Here is an 18,305-nt window from a genome sequence, read left to right as displayed (position 1 = left end):
TACCTGCCTGGGCTGGGGCTGCCCATGCAGGGCAGGAGTGGGGATACCCAGTGTAGGCCAGGAGCAGCTTTTGCCATTTTGCCCACTCGGAACAGCCTGGGGACTGGCTCCCTGTGGGAACCCTGATCGAGCCTAGCCTGGGGGGAGGGCTGTGGCTGCAGGACAGACCCAACTTTGTTTCGAGTTGCCAGGGCAAAGGCTTTTCCCAGCCCCATGGAGGCGGGGGAGTGCTGGCGTTGCTGGGGGACCGGGGATGCCACACGGGGCACTCACTGGCTCCGGAGCAACCGGCTGGGTACTGGGAACCACAGCAGGGCTGGGGCTGCCCCCCTCAGCCCTGGCAGTAAAGGCCAGAAGGAATTATTTTTCCCACCTTAGCCACTTTCTAGAGGAGAGAATCCCAGCCCCTGTTCCATCTCTCCTGCCAGCCTGACCTTACTCCTCTGGCAGAAGGATGAAAGGCTCCAGGGAAGGAGCTCAGAGCCAGCAGCTAACCCAGCAGGTCTTTGGGGGACTAAAGCCATCCCTTCCTGCAGCAGGTGATGAGGAGCACAGGGATTAGTAGCCCTCATCATAGTAATCCCAGCTGGAAGGAGAGCTGCTCTTCAGCACCACACAAAGCTTTTGATACAACTAAATCGATGCTAAACACTTGGTTAAAATACCACAGCACATTGTTCCAATGCTTGGTTTTAATGTAACTCAGAGGACCAACTAATTAACTAAAACTGAAAAACTAAAGCCCCCAGGCCCTAAAGACACAGGCACAGCAACACTAAATACTCCACAGCGATAAAAACATCCCTGGATAAATCTGAAAGCTATTACCTGACATTGTGTGACTGAACAAATTAATTTCTGCTCTAGAATTAGCCATTATGGCTGCTGTGACACTGGGAAAAGAGAGAAGAACATCAGTTGTCCTTTCCACCTTTTGTCCTCTCCTCTCAGCAGGCTTCCCTTCTGTGGAGGGCAGGGAAGGGCAGGCTCAATATCTGCAGTCACAGATCTCAGACATATGACAGCTCCTGCCCTCAGAAAGAGAGGTTCCTGCCCTCATTCATCCTGCAGAGCAGCAAGTGGAGGCCCCAGGCTCAGCAGTGCAAGCCCTGAGCTCCTTGAAGCAGGGAAACACTCTTCAGACTTTCAGTTGTGGGAGCCTCTGCATGTTCATGAAAGCAGCCTGGCAAAATGAGGTGCAACATCCCTCCATCGACCAAATGAGGCTTCCAGCTCCACCACATCGCCCTGAGACTTGGCACTGTTCTCAGCACTCCCCCTTGTTCCACAGCAGTTGGGGTAAGGCTTTGCTCCAGAAAACAACCATTGTGGCTTCACTCACACCTTGGCTTCTCACTTCCAGTACCCCAGCAGCAGCCCCCTGCAACCCTCCATACCCTAGAATCATAAAACCATAGAATGGGAGGGGCTTTAAAGATCATCCAGGTCCAATCCCTTTGCCACAGGCAGGGACACCTCACACTACCCCAGATTTCTCAAGGCCCCATCCAACCTGGCCCTGAACATCTTCAGGGAGAGGACAATCTATAACCTCCCTGGGCAACCTGTTCCAGTGTCTCACCACCCTCACTGTGAAGAATTTCTTCCTAATAACCACCCTCAGTCTCCCCTATCGCAGCTTAAAGCCATTCCCCCTTGTCCTATCACTACAAGTTCTTGTATAAAGTCCCTCCCCAGCTTTCTCAGAGGCCCCCTTCAGGTACCAGAAGGCCTCAGAGAGTCTCTGCTGTCCTTCACAACTGGTGACCACCCTTTCGGTGGCCAAAGTGAGCAGCCAAGCCCCACTGCTCTCACTGTGCTTGGGCCTCTCAGACCTTTGTCACTTATTTTTATTCAGGGGAAAACATACTGAGCTACTTGCATGCTGAAAACTGCTTCTGCTAAGCTGCTGAGTCCTGCTGGAAGGACAGTGGGAGAACAAACAGTGGGTGATGATTGTCCAGATTCTTCGTGGCACCAAGAATCACTAACTGCTGGAGATTTTAGGCTCTGCTTGAGCAGGTTAAACTAATTTCCAGTCAAGACCACGAATTAGCAGCTGTTCTCTAGGTCCAAATTTCAGGCAGTGATCCTGGCTGCTGCAACAAGCTGCAAAGTTGATGAGTAAGTAACCAAAGGAGACAGGGAAAAACAGTCAAGTGGCTGGTAGCCTCCGTATCCAGACCTCACCACAGTATTGAGCTCCTCCCTGGAAACCGGGCCTATTCCTGTCAGCTCTCCAGCACCCCAGCTGGCAGCTTCAGTTCAGTGTAGCTCTTCTCCTCCACGTGGTTTGTCTGTTCCAAGAGCCACCTTCTTTCTTGGTCAGTGACATCCAGCCTCAGTGTCACCTCCTGGAAAACTCTATTGACAGCAATCTGCACCACAGAGAGGAAAACCACCTCAGACACAGGACACACATTGCTCATGTTGACTAGGTACAAGATGGCTTGGTACCTCCTTAAAATGGAGTTTTTTGAACATGCAGATACTGGCTTCATTCTCCTGACCAATCTTAGCCTCAAATTTGGTGATCCCTAGGTTTCTCACTCCTGTTAGGAAAAAAAATCAGAAAGAGAAGTGTTTCCCTCACCTGCTCCTCTCTGGAAGCACAGGACTCCAGTTTCTGGGGCAGAAATGTACCTTGCTGCCCTGTTTGTATCACCAAGATAACTGCTTCTAGACTATATTCCCACTCTGCTCCCATTCCCCTGCATTGAGCCACCCTTACCATAGGACATCATCATCAGTGTTGCCTCCTTGCCAAACCCTCTGCCACGGTAGTCAGGTTCTGAAAGAGAGAGCAATGAAGTCAGCATCCAGTTAGGAGAGACAGGTCAGACACAGCATGGCCTGGACCAGCACAGGATACTGATCAGGTCCGAACATAACATCTCCCAGCAGCAGGCTTTAGCCACAGCGACGAAGGCCCCAGCCGTGAAGCAGAACATGACCTGCAATCATGATTTCCACCTCGGCCAAAGTGGGATCCTCAGGGTTGGTGAGGAAGAGGTTGACATCCCCTACCATGCAGTCCTGGTCCTGCCCATCCCACCGCTCCCCGTCCAGCACGATGAAGGTGCACTCTGGGGAAACACAAACAGCACAGCACCTTCAGAGCGTGCACAGAGTTATCAACAGATGATGCTCTGAGGGCTGGAGCACCTCTCCTATGAGCACAGGCTATGAGTTGGGGCTCTTCAGCTTGGAGAAGAGAAGGCTTCAAGGAGACCTTGGAGTGGCCTTCCAGTATCTGAAGGGGGCTACAGGAGGGCTGGGGAGGGACTACTGACAAGGTCTTGTAATGACAGGACAAGGAGAAATGGGTTTAAACTGACAGAGGAGAGATTTAAACTGGATGCTAGGAAGAAGTTCTTTCCAGTGAGGGTGGTGAGACACTGGCACAGGTTGCCCAGGGAGGCTGTGGATGCTCCTTCCCTGGAGTTGTTCAAGGCCAGTTTGGATGAGGCCTTGAGCAACCTGTTCTAGCAGGAGGTGTCCCTGCCTATGGCAGGGAGTTGGAACTAGATGATCTTTGAGGTCACTCCAACCTAAACCATTCTATGATTCTAGAATTACTGAGGGATGAAATTTTCAAGACGTGGAATGGACAGAGAAAGCAGTTTCCATGTGTTAACAGTGAGGAAGAGCAAATAACTTGGCTTTCCCAAACCATGTGTGCCAGCTTCCACCCAGAAAAATGCAATGCAGACACCAAGACTGGAAACAGTCCATTTAAGAAGCAGCAAAGCTTCCATCCCATGTCTGAGATCTCCCTGCCTTGTCTCACAGGGCAGCAAGTCTGGGCAAGGAATAACCATTCCTCAGGTTGGAGCACATATTGCTTGGGCTCATGCTCAAGAGACAGAGCCCCACTGATTCACCCAGTCTGTATTGCTGCTGCTGAGTAGGGCTTTTAATGCCAGCTAAGACAAATGCTCCAGGCTGAGGTCTTTGCCAGCCTTGGTATTTCCTGGCTCACCACATTCCTACCAGGCTTTTATGGGCAGTGATTCATCACCTCTAGAAGACAGTGAGCCAATTCACCCAACACACCTCCACCAGGTCATTATAAAGTCATTTGATTTCTCAAAGCAAAATACAGTGCCTTCCACCTTTCTATGGTGATCAGGTATGGGGAGTGTTGACTGTGCAGCAGCAGCTCAGCACTGTGGGAGGTAAATTCCTGTAATCTTTGAGAAACTGCAGCAAACAGACACCAATAGCCCTGGACAGTCCCTACTTCCCTGAGCAGCTATAAGCAGAAAGCTGATTTGAAGCTACTGTTGTAGGTCTCCCATCTTGTTTCAGCAAGCAGAACCAATTCACCAGGTGCCTCAGCCCACTGTGGGCCCTTCACAGGGCAGAAGGAACCTGCTCAGCCTCCCCCCTCCCCCCTCAGAGAAAGTTTAAGATGCTCACTGTCTGTGTCCTCCCTCCAGCTGCGCTGCATCTCATACTCCTGCTCCAGGCTGAGCGGCTCAGAGGCTGTCAGGCGCTGCAGCTCCTCCGACTGCATCCACTCGTGGTACCTGACAAGTGGACCCAGAACCAGATCACAGTGTGAGCTACAGCCACACAGCCTGACTTCCACAAGAGCTCTGGGGGTCAGCCTGTCATACACCAGTGCAGGGAACACCCACCTGATGTTCACAGAACCATGGAATGATTTGGGTAGCAAAGGACCTTTAATAAAGCTCCTTCAGTTGAACCCCCTGCAGTCAGCAGGGACATCTGCAACGACAGCAGGTTGCTCACAGCCCCATACAATCTGACCTGCAGTGGTTCCAGGGATGGGGCATCTACTACCTCTGTGTGACCTGGGCCAGTGTCTCATCATTCTCAATGTAAAAAAAATCCTTCTTTCTCTCTAGTCTGAATTTCTCTCTTTTAGTTTCAAACAATCACCCATGCTCCTGTCACAACAGGGCCTGCTAAAACATCTGTCCCCAACTTTCTGATCAGACCCTTTAAGCACTGAAACACCACAAAAAGGTCTCTCTGGAGCCCTCTCCTCTCTAAGTTGAACAAACCCAACTCTCTCAGCCTGTCCTCACAGAGGAGGGCTTTCAGCCCTTCCATCATTGCTGTGGTCTCCTCTAGCCCTGCTCCAACAGGTCCTGTGCTGAGGACTCCAAAGCTGGACCCAGCACTGCAGGTGAAGTCTCAGCAGAGTGGAGCAGAGGAGAAGAATCCCCTTCCTTCACCAGTTGCCCACACTGCTGGGGATCAGTCCAGGACATGGTTGGTTCTAGGCTGAGAGTGCACAGTGTCAGCTCATGTCCAGTTTTTCACCCATCACCCCCCCTAAGTCCTTCTCCACAGGACTCCTCTCCATCCACTCATCCCCAGCCTGGACTCATACCAATAATATATTTACAGCAATTTCAAAGTATCCACAGGCCTCTCTCTCATCTAACAAAGGAATCTGTGTTCTCCAAGGAATTTAACAAGTTTTTCCAACATGTAGCTTTGTCTGAATAATGCCTGATGCAAACGTAATGTTTTTGTAATTACTGAGCATTGAATGCTGGCGCATTCCACCCTGACTGAGATTGATACAGCATCCTCCAGACACTGACAAAATGAGTAATACTGGCCTCTTTGTGCTGAGGCTGCAGCTGGCCAGGCCAACACTTTACAAACTGTCTGCACTCCTGCTTCTAATTTATCACACACCCATCTGGTTTTACACACTGACGTTTTGCTCTTCCACCATCATTAGAGAAAGACATGACTGAACAAGAGCACTGTTGGCAGTTCACTCACAGCCAGGTAATTCCCTTCCTGTGGGTACACAGTAGCACAAAGTTCTCTTTGGCAGCAGACCTGGCAAAGAGCACAGACATGCTAGGGATGTCTGCTGCCAGGCAAGGAGGGCAAAACTGATTGTTCTTCTAGGACAGCTCCTTCTACTATGTGGTTCCCAGGAAGAATAGTGCCCTGCAGCCATCAAGCCAACACCTTCCTCTAAAAAGAGAAGTAGATCAGTATAGAGTATCAGTGGAGGAGATCAGCCACGTACCGGGGCACATGTGCAGAAGTGTATGGCACCAGGGTCACCCTCTGTCCTTGCAGCACAGTGTTCTGGTTAATCTTCATGGCTTCTGCACTGCCAGACAGACCCAAGACCTCACTTTGTATCCAGTGAGGCCAGGATATGACACAGTACCCTTGGAGAGCCCTCTGGTAGCCAATGGCAGCTACACTCTATGTGAGCCCTCAGCTCACATCAACACACCCTACAACAATTTTCCCGCATGCCCCTTTCTCCCCTCTACCCAGAGCAGGCCTGCATCAGTGCCAACTGCCCTCAAGAGACCCGTCAGCCCTGACAGGGGTCACTTGAAATCTGCCATGATCCAAGTGGCGGTGGAAGAGTCCAGCTCCAACACACTACGTGCCTCATGGACATCCGAGGGCCCCAGGGAGATAAAGGTGTAAGGGGAGCCCCGGGGTCTGAGGGGAGTCCCGGGGTCTGAGGGGAGCCCCGGGGTCTGAGGGGAGCCCCGGGGTCTGATGGGCGTCCCGGGGTCTGAGGGGAGCCCCGGGGTCTGAGGGGAGTCCCGGGGTCTGATGGGCGTCCCGGGGTCTGAGGGGAAATTTAGGGCCCAAGGAGCGATCTAAGCCCGAGGGGCACTCTGGGTCCTAAGGAGCGATTCAGGCCTGAAGGGAGACCGAGACCCGAGGGAAGATGCGGGACTGGAAGGGGTACCGAGGGCCACGAGGGGAGACCCGGGGCTGGCGGGGGCACCCCGGCACCGCGAGAGAAGCGCTACCTTCCGCGTCCCCGTCCGCGCATGCGCAGAGACCTGGCAGCACTCCGCCCCGCCCCGTGCCGCGTCATCGCCCCGCCCCGGCCTGGCCCCGCCCCCTCCGCCACTCACGTGATATAAATGTCCAATGATCGCCCTGCGCCTTCACCCCGCCCCCTGCTCGGAGCCGGTCACGTGTGCAGCGCGCGATGAGGAGGCGGGGCCGCGGCGCGCGCGGCCGCCGGTGAGGCGCCGGAGGGGCCTGGGCTGGGTGAGGCGGGCGGGGGCGCGGCGCGGCACACACCGGCGGGGGCTTGGGGTGCACCTGGGGAAGGGGAAGGGTGGCTTGAGGCCTGGAGGGGCACCCGGTGGGTGGGGCAGGAGCCCGGGGTGAGGCCTGGGGAGGGGTCTCGGTGTGGGGCGAAGGTGCATGGGACAGACAGGGCCCTAACAGGGGTGCAGGGCCATGGGAGTTGAGGGGGGCAGGAGAGTGCTGTCGGTGTTGTGAGGGGTTTCTGTGTGATCGGGAGGGTTTCCTAGGGAGGACAGATCGGGTGAGCAGCGCTGCCAGCTGTGGGGCAGATCCCCTTATGTCTGGGAGCAGCATGGACAGGGAGCTTTGGAGGCCTTGGCAAGTTCTGTGCCTTGGGGTAGGGCCGCTCCCAGGAGCCCTGCAGCAGCACACATCCCCTGGCTGTGTCCTGAGGGGTCTGTTAGCGTGCCCCTAGTCCTGCTGGCTTCTCTTAGCTTGTTAAGCTTGGCTTTAGTGACCTGTGTCTTAGTCTGTTCTAAAAGAAGTTGCTTGGCCTATTTTTCCAAGTGCCACTCTGTGCCCATAACAAGCTATTGTGCTGCCCCTTGGATTTCAGTTGTCTAGCATGGATGTGGAAGCTGATGCACCCTTTGGGTTGAGTGCTGCACCGAGCTTGCAAAAGTTGTGCTGATGTCCCAGTTGGTCCTGACAAAGTAGGAGTACATGTGAAAGTATGAGGGAGTTTGATAAAGCACCTAAGGAATTGATCTGTTATTTAGTGACTCCAAAACCTTTTGGAAAGCTGGGGTTTTCCTTCTCCCCTGAAGTTTTTCTGAGGCAATCCCAGAATCTTTGCAGTTGGAAAAGACCTCTAAGGTTATTTTGAGTTCATCTGTTCTCTAATTCTACCACGGCCAGTGCTAAACCATGTCACTCAGCACCACATCTCTGTCTAGAAGACACCTCCAGGGATGGGAATTTGACCATCTTCCTGGGGAACCTGTTCCAGTGTTTGAGAACCTCCAGGGTTTGAGAACCCTTTCAGTGAAGAAGTGTCTTCTAATGTCCAACCTTAACCACCCCCAATAGCTTACCTGGGAGAAGGGGCCAACACACATGTCACTCCCAACCTCCTTTCAGGCAGTTGTAGAGAGCCAGAAGGTGTTTCCTCAGCTGCTTCTTCTCTAGGCTGAACAACCTCTGTTCCCTCAGCTGCTTTTCAAAACATCCACTGTCAACATCCCCAAATAATTCTGCTTTGGAAACCTTGGTACATCTAAGAAACATTCTTGTTTTTTTCATAGCTTCACTATTTTCATTTGTGTGCTTATTTCTGTGCTTGAGATTATGAGAAGATACTGCAGACAGTTTAGTTACTGCTCCAATGTGCAGCAGGCAGATATGCGTTGAGGGTAGTAGCTGCATGAAATGGCAGTATGAGATCATCCTCAAGGATGATGTTTTTCTTGAGGTTTTAGTGTCTGGTAGGGGCCCTCTGGCTGTTTGGGGAAGGTAAAGTTTGGAAAACCATGCTGTAAGAGGCCTTTTGGTTACTTTCAAACTTGTTTAGCAGCCCAGGAAACTTTCATAGAGTATTGAACCAAGTGGGGTACTTGTGTCCAAGGTGCAAGGTCCTGCTGAAATCCCCTGCTGCTCAAGTAAGAGCCACATGCACAAGCTGACTTGTGAATTCCTTCTCTTCCTGACAAAGCTCACACAACTTTATGATCTTTCTCTAGGTTAAAGGCAATAAAAGCTGAAAACATTCCCTGAAAACACCCTCCTTGCTTCTCTCTGAGCCTCACCATCACCTTCAACATGGCTGGTGGCATCACTGACACAGGAGAGCTCTACTCTCCTTATGTAAGTACTGCTGTTTGTGGCTTTGCTCATGTGGCTTTTCCAAATCCTCTCAGCATTGTGTTTTCACTTCCTCCTTCCCCATGGGCATAACCTCCATAGTTCAAGAGATGATGGAAGTCAAATGGTGCTTCAGAATGCTTCACTTACAGTTGTTGGAGTGTCTTTGACATCACAAACCCCTTTCTGTGGGATCTGTCTGGGATGATGTCTGCTTAAGGTATAGTTATAAAAGTGTTAAAAAGAGTTTTGTGTCCCACACCAGCTCTTGCTTCCCTCTAAACACTTTCCTTATAGTCTCTGAATGTTTTTATGAACCCAAATTGTCAAGTGAAACTGGATTAAACAGGAGAATTGTCACATTGAAACCTTGTGCTTCTCTTTCTTTCATTTCATATCCCCTGCATTTGTTACAGGTTTACCAATCTGTGGCTGTTGTGGTCATTTCTTTTATCCTACTTCACTTAAAATTGGTAACTGAGGTGTTTCTTCCTTGTAATGTGCTGTCCTGAGAAAGTGCAGTCAACTACTGCTTTCCTCTTGCTGGAAGTGCTGTTTTTCATAGCCACAGATACTCACAGAGTGTCAGCTTTTAAAAACAGCACCTTGCAGTCATGCTGGGTGTTTCTTTTTCTTCTGAAGTGAATTAATTAAATGTAGAACCAGTCCTGAGATACCAATATTGGCTTTTAAAAGGTTTAAAACTTTCATCCCTGTGTCAGTGATTGAATTTAGAACAATTGGATAGTAGGCTGCAGAAATAGGTCACAACTGAGGAAACGGAGAACAGGACAGTAACTGGGACGTCAGGACCCTGAAGGATTAGTGTCACCTGTTCTTATGTTATCATACTGGTGTTGCATGAATTTTCTGCAGTCTAATCTCAAAAGCTCTGACTTTCCCCTCAATCCCTGAAGATGTCTGGCCAGACTGCACACAAGGGCACCATTCTCTGCTCTGTCTACTTGACCAAAGTCAAGGAAAGATCACCTGAGGCTTTTTATTTCTTTAAGAGTCCTTCACTGAAGAGTAACTGATGGCCACGGGCATTTGAGCTGTGCTTGGGGAATGACAGCGCTGTCAGCTGCAGGGAAATAACTTTCCTGTAAGCTGCAATGGCTGGGGTTCTTTTAGTAGTATTATTATTGTTGTTGTTCTGGGAGACTCATCAAAAGATGTATTTGCTGTGCTTACGTCAGGAGAAGGAAGGACAGGAGTGCTCATGGGATCTCTGAGGACTAGTTCTCATCTTAATTGCTCCACACCCAGAAAGTCTGCTTAGACACAGTTCTTTACTAATTCCTCTCTGGAGTGGCCCTGATCTATATAAAGGAAAAAACAAAACAACTTCAGGGCAATTTTTGATCTGGAGTTTATAGGCTAGGGTGATCTTGTCCAGATGCATGGTTATCTTTTACCCTTGGGCAGAAAAAGGCCAGAGAGAATAAAGCCTTTTCCTTCCAGAAACTAAAATCTGTTCAGAATGTGCTCTGAATTTGAACTCTGGGTTTTTTTGTGCTGCTTAACTAAGACTAAAGAGCAAGAGATACTGAAAGGTAGCCTGTGGACATAGTCATAACTACTTAGGTTCAGGGCAGAAAATAAGGAGAGGCTCCAGCCTACAGTGTGGGTTAATTAGAAGAATGGAGAGGAATGTTAGTTTCTCCAGAAATGTGCTGACACTGACTTCCTGCTCTTTGGTTATCAGTCCCCTCCTGTGTTTATTTCTAGCATGGGCTTACTCCCACCCTGCCTGCTGGAAGATTTCTGTAAGTCGGTACCTACATGAGGTGTCCCAGCCTGTAATCACTAGGACTAGAGAGGTGGTCGCCCCCTGGACTCAGCTCTTGTGAGGCCACACCTCAAATACTGAGTTCACTTTTGGGCCCTTCACTACAAAAAGACATTAAGGTGCTGGAGCATGACAAGAGAAGGGCAACAAAGGTTGTGAAGGGTCTGGAGAAAAGGGTTGGTGAGAAGTAGCTGAGGGAACTGGGGGTATTCGGCCTGGAGAGAAGGAGACTGAGGGGAGGCCTTCTGGCTGTTTGAAAGGAGATTGGAGCCTGGTGGAGGTTGGTCTCTTCTCCCAAATGACAAGTGATGGGACAAGAAGAAACAGCCTCAAGTTGTGCCAGAGGCATTTCTAGATCAGACATTAGGAAAGAAATCTTTAATGAGAGGGTTGTCAAGCTGTGGAACAGGTTACCCAGGGCAGTGGTTGGGTCATCGTCCCCAGAGATACTTAAAAGCCAAGTAGATGTGCAGAGGGGCATTGTTTTAGCAGCAGACTTGGTAGTGTTGGATTAAATGGTTGAACTTGATGATCTTAAAGGTCTTTTCCAAGCAAAGCAATTCCATTGATTCTCTCCCTGCATGGCTGCAAACGTTCACATTGGTTTGTGTGGCTCTCTTCAGGTTGGTCTGGTTTACATGTTCAACCTCATCGTCGGAACAGGAGCCCTGACCATGCCAAAGGCCTTTGCAACAGCAGGGTGGCTTGTCAGCCTCGTTCTCCTGATGTTCCTGGGGTTTATGAGGTAGGACATGAGTCTATGCCATCAGGGAATTGGTGGGGGTTGGGTGGGTGAGACTCCAAGGACAGTGCTAAGACTTTTCTGCTTGTCTGCTGCTTGAGTTTTGGTCTCTGCACTCATGTTGCCTGTGGACCTTATCAGAAGGGATATGTTTTCTGAGTGCTGTATCTCATTTCCTGAGGCTTTTCTTTTTCCCAGTCCAGAGGCTTCTGGGCCTTTCTCTTCCTTTTTTTGGCACTCTGCTTGCTGTGGATGCATCACATCCTTGCCTCTGTCCTGGATCAGTTCTTTGAGACCTTCTCAGAGATCTTTGCCAACCAAAACAATTCTATGATTCAAACACTAACCAGGTGACAGGTAACATGAGATCGTTTCTTTGCTTTGTGAGGTGCAGATGTGCTGCAGACCTGTTGTGTTCACTTTCTCCTGGCTTCCAGCTGTGCTTTGTGCAGCTACAAGTGTCAGGAAAATAAATCACTGTCTAGCCAGGACTTTATCCCCCACACGCCTTTACTGCTCAGGACCTTGGAGCTTGTCTCCTGATGTCCACACCGGCTCCCTGAGCTTCTGCCCAGATGTCTCCCTGCTGCAGCAGTAGGTGGAGCTGGAGACTGCAGATACAGCACTGGTGTCTAAGTAGTTATTAATGGAATAATAATTGTGACAGGCTGTGAATCCCTGCTTGCTTCTTGCTTAGTTTTAAAATAAAATAAACCAAAATCCCTTCCTGCTGTTTGTAGGAATGGAATTGAGAGGTGCCTTTCTTGTCAGTAACCAGCTGGGTCAGCCAGAACGTGCCTTTGATTTGGAGGCAGTGCTTTTTGAATCTGTTAGGTGCTGCTGGAGCAGAGGCACTTGATTGACTGTAGTAATGCTTCTGAGTTCCCTACCTCAAAGCTATGTGCTGCAGAGCCTTGATAAAATATAACCATGGGAGTACCAGGCACTGGGGGCCTTGGAGGCAATTCTGTTTACATACATCAGTTTGAAAGTGTAAATTCAACGTATGAAACTCATCACCAGCAGGCAATCCTTCAAGGTCAGTAGAAGAGCATAAACCAGCAAACCAAAACTGCACTGGTTTAACGTGGGAAGGCACAACTCAATGTACTTCATGCCCAGGGAGCTGCCTTACCCTGTTGCTTTAGTTCTGGTGCTCGTGACTTCCTCGTGCTCACTGGGGACCCTTTGGAGCATGAAAGAGTCCAGGGGGAAGTTGCTACATGGGACTCAGAGCAGGACTTCTTGCTCTTATTCTTGCAAAACTGATCTCTCATTTGAGCTTGGTAAGTCCAGTTCCTGAAGCTGTGAGAAGCCAGTTTAAAGCCTTAAGTAAGATTGATTTGAGGTTGGCTTGTTTGTTGTTGTGGCTTTAAAATTACAGGACTGATTTTTAGCTGAGTTTGTGATTTTCTTTCCAGCAGTGACTCTTGCTGTCTTCCTGGACAGCATTCCCATGGCCTCTAGCAAAGTGTATTTGCATGCAGATGTGATCTGCTCCTTGATCTTGTATTATTGCTTCACTTCTGATGCTGTAAGATTCTTTAAGGGACCATAAGTACCTTTATCACAGGCCCTAGTAGATAAGTTTTAGAATAGTGCTGTGCTTCTCCTCCTAGGCCCTATAAAGATGAAGGAAACTTGCTTTCTAGCCAAGAGCATAGTCCTCTAGCTGGCTTACCCACAGGAAGTACAGGAAGGTGCCTTCCAGATAACCAAAATGTTGTCTTAGATCTGAAGGCATGTTACATTTTACTGTATTTTGTGGCCTGCTTGAACACATTAATCTCAGGAGCAGAAGGGAGCTACAAACTGAGATGAAACACTGCACCAACACCACACTGTGTGCGTGTGGGGAGCTGCTAGAAGGGTTGTTTTGGTGGGTTTGTTCCTACAAACAGACAGGAATAATTTTCCATCTCCCTTCAGTGGCAGTTCTTGACTGTTATGGATATCAATGGAATCTCTCTCTCTAGCTATATGACTACAACCTTTGTGGTGGAAGCCATGGCTGCTGCAAATGCCCAGCTGAAATGGAAGAGAATGGAAAAACACAAGGTTTGTGGGGGGTTCAGTTCTCAGTTTCCCATTTCCCCCTGTTCTTTTATCCTGCAGGACCTGCCTGAGATTCCCTTGTATCGTTGCCTTGCCTCATTAGGAACTCTAAACGAATAAATTTCTCCTGTGCTTAAGTTTGCCATCTAAAATACTGCTGTTAGTTCCCTGTGGGGTTGCTCATTAAAGACAGGATTTTCTGCTCCTGCTTTGAAAAATCTCTTGTGCTGTTCACATTTCTTACTGATTGTGCTCTCCTTGGCCAGAAACACTGCTCCTGAATGTGGAGAGGTGGCAGCCGATATATTGGTGCCATTTGGAGTGTGCTGAGCTCTATAAATCCTTGCTGATTTCAGGTCATATAGCTGGGACAGACTGGATGTTCTTGGTGTCACTTGGGCTGTATCCCAGGGAGTGGACACTCCTGAAGTATGTCCTTGCTGTAAAACTTCCTTGGGGATTTTTTGAGTCCTGGCTTGCTGGCGTTTCTGGATCAGTGTGTGGCAGAGTTGATTGCACCGATTGAGGTCCCTGTCTGTTATTGGTGGTTCAGAGTCAGGAGCCAGACCTCTCAGCTTTCACTAGCTAAGATTATATTCAATTTGATTTTGTTTATCTACCCAGGGTTCTGCAACCCTACAGATATGCCAGAAAGGTCTAAATTCCTTCTTCTGTGTACTACTGCATCATTCAGACACTGTGCATGACCTAGGTGAGGACGGCAGCCCTGCAGATCTGTCACTTACTTCAGCCTGCTCTGCTAGTGCCCTTTCTGCTGTGTACAGTACCCCAAGCCTGAGATTGCTGCCTCTGTTTGCATGACCTGTCCCTGTTCAGGACCTTCCTTTGAGTTTCTCAAAGTGAAACTATGACACCAGGCTTGCTACAGCCTGTATTGTGAGTAGCAGCCATCTTAGCAGTGGTCTGGCCTTTTCTTCCAGGAGGATGATGAAGATGAAGATTCTTCCTCTGGAGTATCTGACAGTGACGTTCTCGTCCAAGATGGCTACGAGCGAGCAGAGACACGACCTATCCTGTCAGTCCGTAAGTGCCTCCAGTTCATGCTTTCACTGGGTCTGAGGTCTCTTTGCAGACAATGTCCCAGTGGGCTCCAGCAAGCAGAGCAGAACTCCTCTGCCCATTTCACCCTTAACTCTACACACTCACATCCCAAAGTCCTTAGCAGTTCCAAGATAAGACTCATTGAGAATTCAATTCACCCTCTGCAGTCTGATAAAGATCTTTTCCTTCTAGGTCACTAAGATGAGAACATCTTACTTTGGAAACACTTTTCAAGCTAACTTCCTCAGAGTAATTGGACCAGTGACTCTGCAGCTGTGGAGTTACAATCCTGTCCTTCAGACTGTTGCTGGAGCTCCTTGAGGGTCTTCAGGTAGTCTGGCCTCTGAACTTATAGGAGGGACTGTTTGCAACACTTTCCTGTTTCCATTTTGCAGAGAGACGTGGCTCACCCAACATGTTTGAAATCACTGAGAGGGTGGAAATGGGCCAGATGGCATCCATGTTCTTCAATAAAGGCAAGTGATTCATGTTTTCATAAGGCCCTGCAGGTCCTCCTGCATGTCTGTTGTATGGCTTTGTCCTGAAGTTGCACAGAATTATAGAATGCTTTAGGTTGGAAGGGGCCTTTAAAACTCATCCAGTCAGACCCCTCTGCAGTCAGCAGAGACATCTTCAACTAAAGCAGGTTGCTTACAGCCCCTAACAATCTGATCTGGAATGGCTCTAGAGATGGGGCATCTCCCACCTTTCCAGGCAATCTGGGCCAAGGTCTCACTAACCTCAGCATAAAAAAATTCTTTCTTCTCCCTAGCCTAAATCTCCCTCTTTTAATTTAAAACCACTGGACTATGTTTACTGTAGTTTCCATCCTGAGTCTGCGATGGTTCTACCCAAAAGTGCCATTCCTGTAAAGATTGGACCAGGTGATCTTTGGAGTCCCTTCCAACCTTCTGTTCTGTGCTTATCTCTGTGAACTGTATTCACCTTTCTGTGTGGTGTTTCAGGTGGGCCTGAAGGGGTGAGTAGCAGAACTGGCTAAAATACTGCAGGTTAGGGGTTCAGTTTCTCTAGACAGATCAGTGCAAATCAGTGCTTTTTCTGATGGCCCTTAACCTGTCTGAGGTCTGTCCTCTGATCTCCACTGTCTAAAGCAGCAGAACCCTGCTGATGTGTTTCCTAGTTCCAACTCGATTCTAGCATTCCAGAATAAGAAGCTGGGGCTTCCCTGAACTCTGGAAGCATCAGCCTGAAGGAAAGAGTCTTTGAGGCAGAATTTCTGAGAATGGTGTGTGTCTAGAGAATCACTCAGAGAGCTGCTGAGGAGATGAAATGCTGAAAGGGTTGCTGGTGTGTATATGATAAGCAGCTGTCTTGTCTTTTTGCCTTTAAAAGCAAAGAGTGTCTCTTGCATGCAGGGGACCAGACTTGTAACCCTACTGCAGCAGAGCCCCATCCATTGCTGCACACAATGGAAATGCAGACAGCAATGCTGGAAATTCTCAGCCTGGTAGAAGAGTCCATTTTCGAGGCTGTGTGGAGCCAGGAAATCGTCAGACACTGTGGCTGTGCAGTTTTGAGCCTGTCAGGCCCCATTTCTTGTGGAAAGTGACATTTTCCTCTTGTTCACTGGCCACTTCACAAAGACAAGATGGGCTGTTTTTTTCCACTAAGTTACATCAGCTTTATGCCAGAGTAAAACTGTTACCTCTGAAGGACAGCTGGCCTTAAAGAGAGAAGAATTTTGATACCTAAATTGTTTCTGATTTTAAAGTCCAACTGAAAACAGTTTTTACTTCCCTGCATTCTGGGCCTTGCTCCTCTCTAGTATCAGGTGGTAGAACAAGAGGAAGTGGCCTCAGATTGCACCAGGGGAGGTTTTGGTTGGAGATCAGGAAAAATTTCGTTTCTGAAAGAGTGTTCAAGGATGGGAACAGGCTCCCCAGGGAGGTGGTGGAGTTACCATCCTTGGAGATGTTCAAGAAACATGTGGATGTGACACTTTGGGACATGGTTTGGTGGTCGAGGTGGTGTTAGGTCAATGGTTGGACTTGATCTTGGAGTTCTTTTCCAGCTGAAATAATGCTATGATTCTAGGACTATCAAAATAATCCACCTTGGGTCATGCTGCCACTTTTCTGGTCAGAGAAGAGGAGAAAGAGACTGGAGTTTGTTGGAGGCTCAGAAGCATCTTGTTCCTAGTCTTGCTTGTCACACTGGCTTGCTTTGGCTTTTGGCATACTTGGATGCTTTGCTATCTGTAAAACACCATGAACACTTTCCTGTCTCTCAGTCATCCTATAGGGAGGAATATTTGGGAAATACTTTGAGAGCAAGCACCATGTAACAGGCCATAGCAGCGTGGCTAAGGATGGGTCTGCTCAGCTGCAGGGGGTGCTGGGGGATTGCTGGAGGCAGAGTGATCCTATGAACAAGTTCCAGAAGGCCCCTGCTTTGTGTGTGCCTTGTGGGCTGATGGTACAGACCCCCCAAAGCCAGCCAGACATCGGGCAGTTGCTTTCTATACTTACCTGACTTGATGCTGGCTTCTGCTCAGTCAGTAGAGGGCGCTGGAAACCTACGTCCTGTCTCCCGTCAGCGCTGTTGTGTGCTGCCTGGCAAAGTGATATAAACTGCTTAGTATCTAAATCTTAATCCCTCTTCTTAATGTTGCTTTAGCTGGAGTTATCTGATTTCTCTGTTAGGGATCCTCTCTGGGACTTCCTCAGCCCAGTGCAAAGAGATGAAGGAAAACAAGGAACAGCTGCAGACCATAGCTTGAAACCACTTGTGCCTTCCTAATGAGATGAGGCACACTCAGTATGAGATGAGGGATGCCCAGTGAAGGCTCTGGGGCAGCTGGAACTAGTGTGCTACTTTCCCTTCCTCTGTGCCCAGCAATGAGGTTCCATCCCTGCACTGGTGCCAAGTCCTAGCTCAGAGCCACCGTCTGGTCTGCTGATCTGTTGCAGAGAAGAGACCAGTTAAGTACCTCCCTCTGCAGATTCTTGCTGAGGTGCTTCCATCTGATGGTGGCATAGAAGGGCCTTCGATAAGGGCAGTTGCTCTGTGACCAGTTGCCGCTGCTCAGGAACCGGGCTGTCCTTGGGAAGTCCCAGCACCATCTTCTGTGGTTCCAACATCTAGCAAACATCTGAGTGGGTTTTTGCTCATGCTGTACAAAGCATGGGTCTAAACTCAGGGTGTCTGAGGGCTTTGCAGCCTTCAGAGGGAGGGCTGCTGAAAGCTTTGCAACAGACCTCAAAGCTTCTGATTTCGAGTGAGTTCTCTGCTCCGTTCTCTTGACTGATTTTTATTTCCACCGATCTGACAGCAGTTGAATCTGCAGTCCTGGGAGGTAAGCTGGGGATAAATCTCAATTTCAGACTGTCTGCTTTCTTAAAGGGAGCTGACTTAGGTTTCAGCTGTTGAGAGGCCTGTGTGCTCTTTCAAAAGAGCTGGCTCTGAGGAACTGCAGGGTTTTTTCTGTTTTAATTCGCAATGTTGGGTGCTTTCCTCTGGGACTGAGCAGTCATTTATTGCAATAATGGATTCCAGGCACATCTCTCCTGCTGTTTCCTCACAGGAAGTCATTGATTTTTATTTTTACCCCATTTTCTGTCCAGTAATGAAAAGTATTGATCAGGGAGGGTCAGCAGCAGTTTATAAAAGAACTGATGTTAAAGTCTTCCTGCCTTCAAGAGGATGAGTTTGAGAGGGGAGTGTCACCTGGACTTCCCACAGACAGAGAGGTGGGCACAGGAACAGGGATATAGAGTGTGCTGGTGGATGCTGTTGTGGCTTAGCTGGCCACTTTACCCTTACTTG

General features: G+C 49.1%; 2 protein-coding genes across 8 annotated transcripts in view; one reads left to right on the top strand and one right to left on the bottom strand.

Annotated features, from left to right (window-relative positions):
* Window positions 1-674: 674 nt before the first annotated feature.
* NAT9 (N-acetyltransferase 9 (putative)) lies at window positions 675-6,841 on the bottom strand. 5 transcript variants are annotated; one of them, XM_064151093.1, is made up of 8 exons: window positions 6,780-6,841; window positions 6,026-6,112; window positions 4,423-4,532; window positions 2,955-3,086; window positions 2,732-2,791; window positions 2,458-2,552; window positions 2,186-2,378; window positions 675-2,109 (listed from the first exon to the last, which is right to left on the bottom strand). In XM_064151093.1, the coding sequence occupies exons 1-7, from the start codon at window positions 6,800-6,802 to the stop codon at window positions 2,232-2,234; spliced, it is 654 nt and encodes a 217-aa protein (XP_064007163.1). In that variant the 5' UTR covers window positions 6,803-6,841; the 3' UTR covers window positions 675-2,109; window positions 2,186-2,231. The 5 variants fall into 5 exon arrangements, with proteins under 5 accessions (XP_064007163.1, XP_064007162.1, XP_064007165.1 ...); XM_064151092.1 differs by having other exon boundaries at window positions 675-2,378; XM_064151095.1 differs by having other exon boundaries at window positions 675-2,378; window positions 6,026-6,107; window positions 6,780-6,829.
* An 88-nt stretch (window positions 6,842-6,929) lies between these two features.
* Window positions 6,930-18,305, top strand: part of TMEM104 (transmembrane protein 104) — a 58,635-nt gene continuing 47,259 nt past the window's right edge. For 2 of the 3 annotated variants that reach the window (XM_064151083.1, XM_064151081.1), the window contains exons 1-6: window positions 6,930-6,999; window positions 8,748-8,871; window positions 11,284-11,405; window positions 13,379-13,460; window positions 14,399-14,501; window positions 14,915-14,995. In XM_064151083.1, the coding sequence (XP_064007153.1) occupies window positions 8,827-8,871; window positions 11,284-11,405; window positions 13,379-13,460; window positions 14,399-14,501; window positions 14,915-14,995 (433 nt within the window). In that variant the 5' untranslated portion in view covers window positions 6,930-6,999; window positions 8,748-8,826. Of the gene's footprint in view, window positions 7,005-8,747; window positions 8,872-11,283; window positions 11,406-13,378; window positions 13,461-14,398; window positions 14,502-14,914; window positions 14,996-18,305 lie in introns of all 3 variants that reach the window. The other variant, XM_064151082.1, reaches the window with a different exon arrangement.

Source organism: Pogoniulus pusillus, chromosome 11, assembly GCF_015220805.1.
Source record: "Pogoniulus pusillus isolate bPogPus1 chromosome 11, bPogPus1.pri, whole genome shotgun sequence".
NCBI lineage: Eukaryota > Metazoa > Chordata > Aves > Piciformes > Lybiidae > Pogoniulus > Pogoniulus pusillus.
Note: the sequence above shows the minus strand (reverse complement) of the source record. Positions and strands in the feature narration are given on the sequence as shown.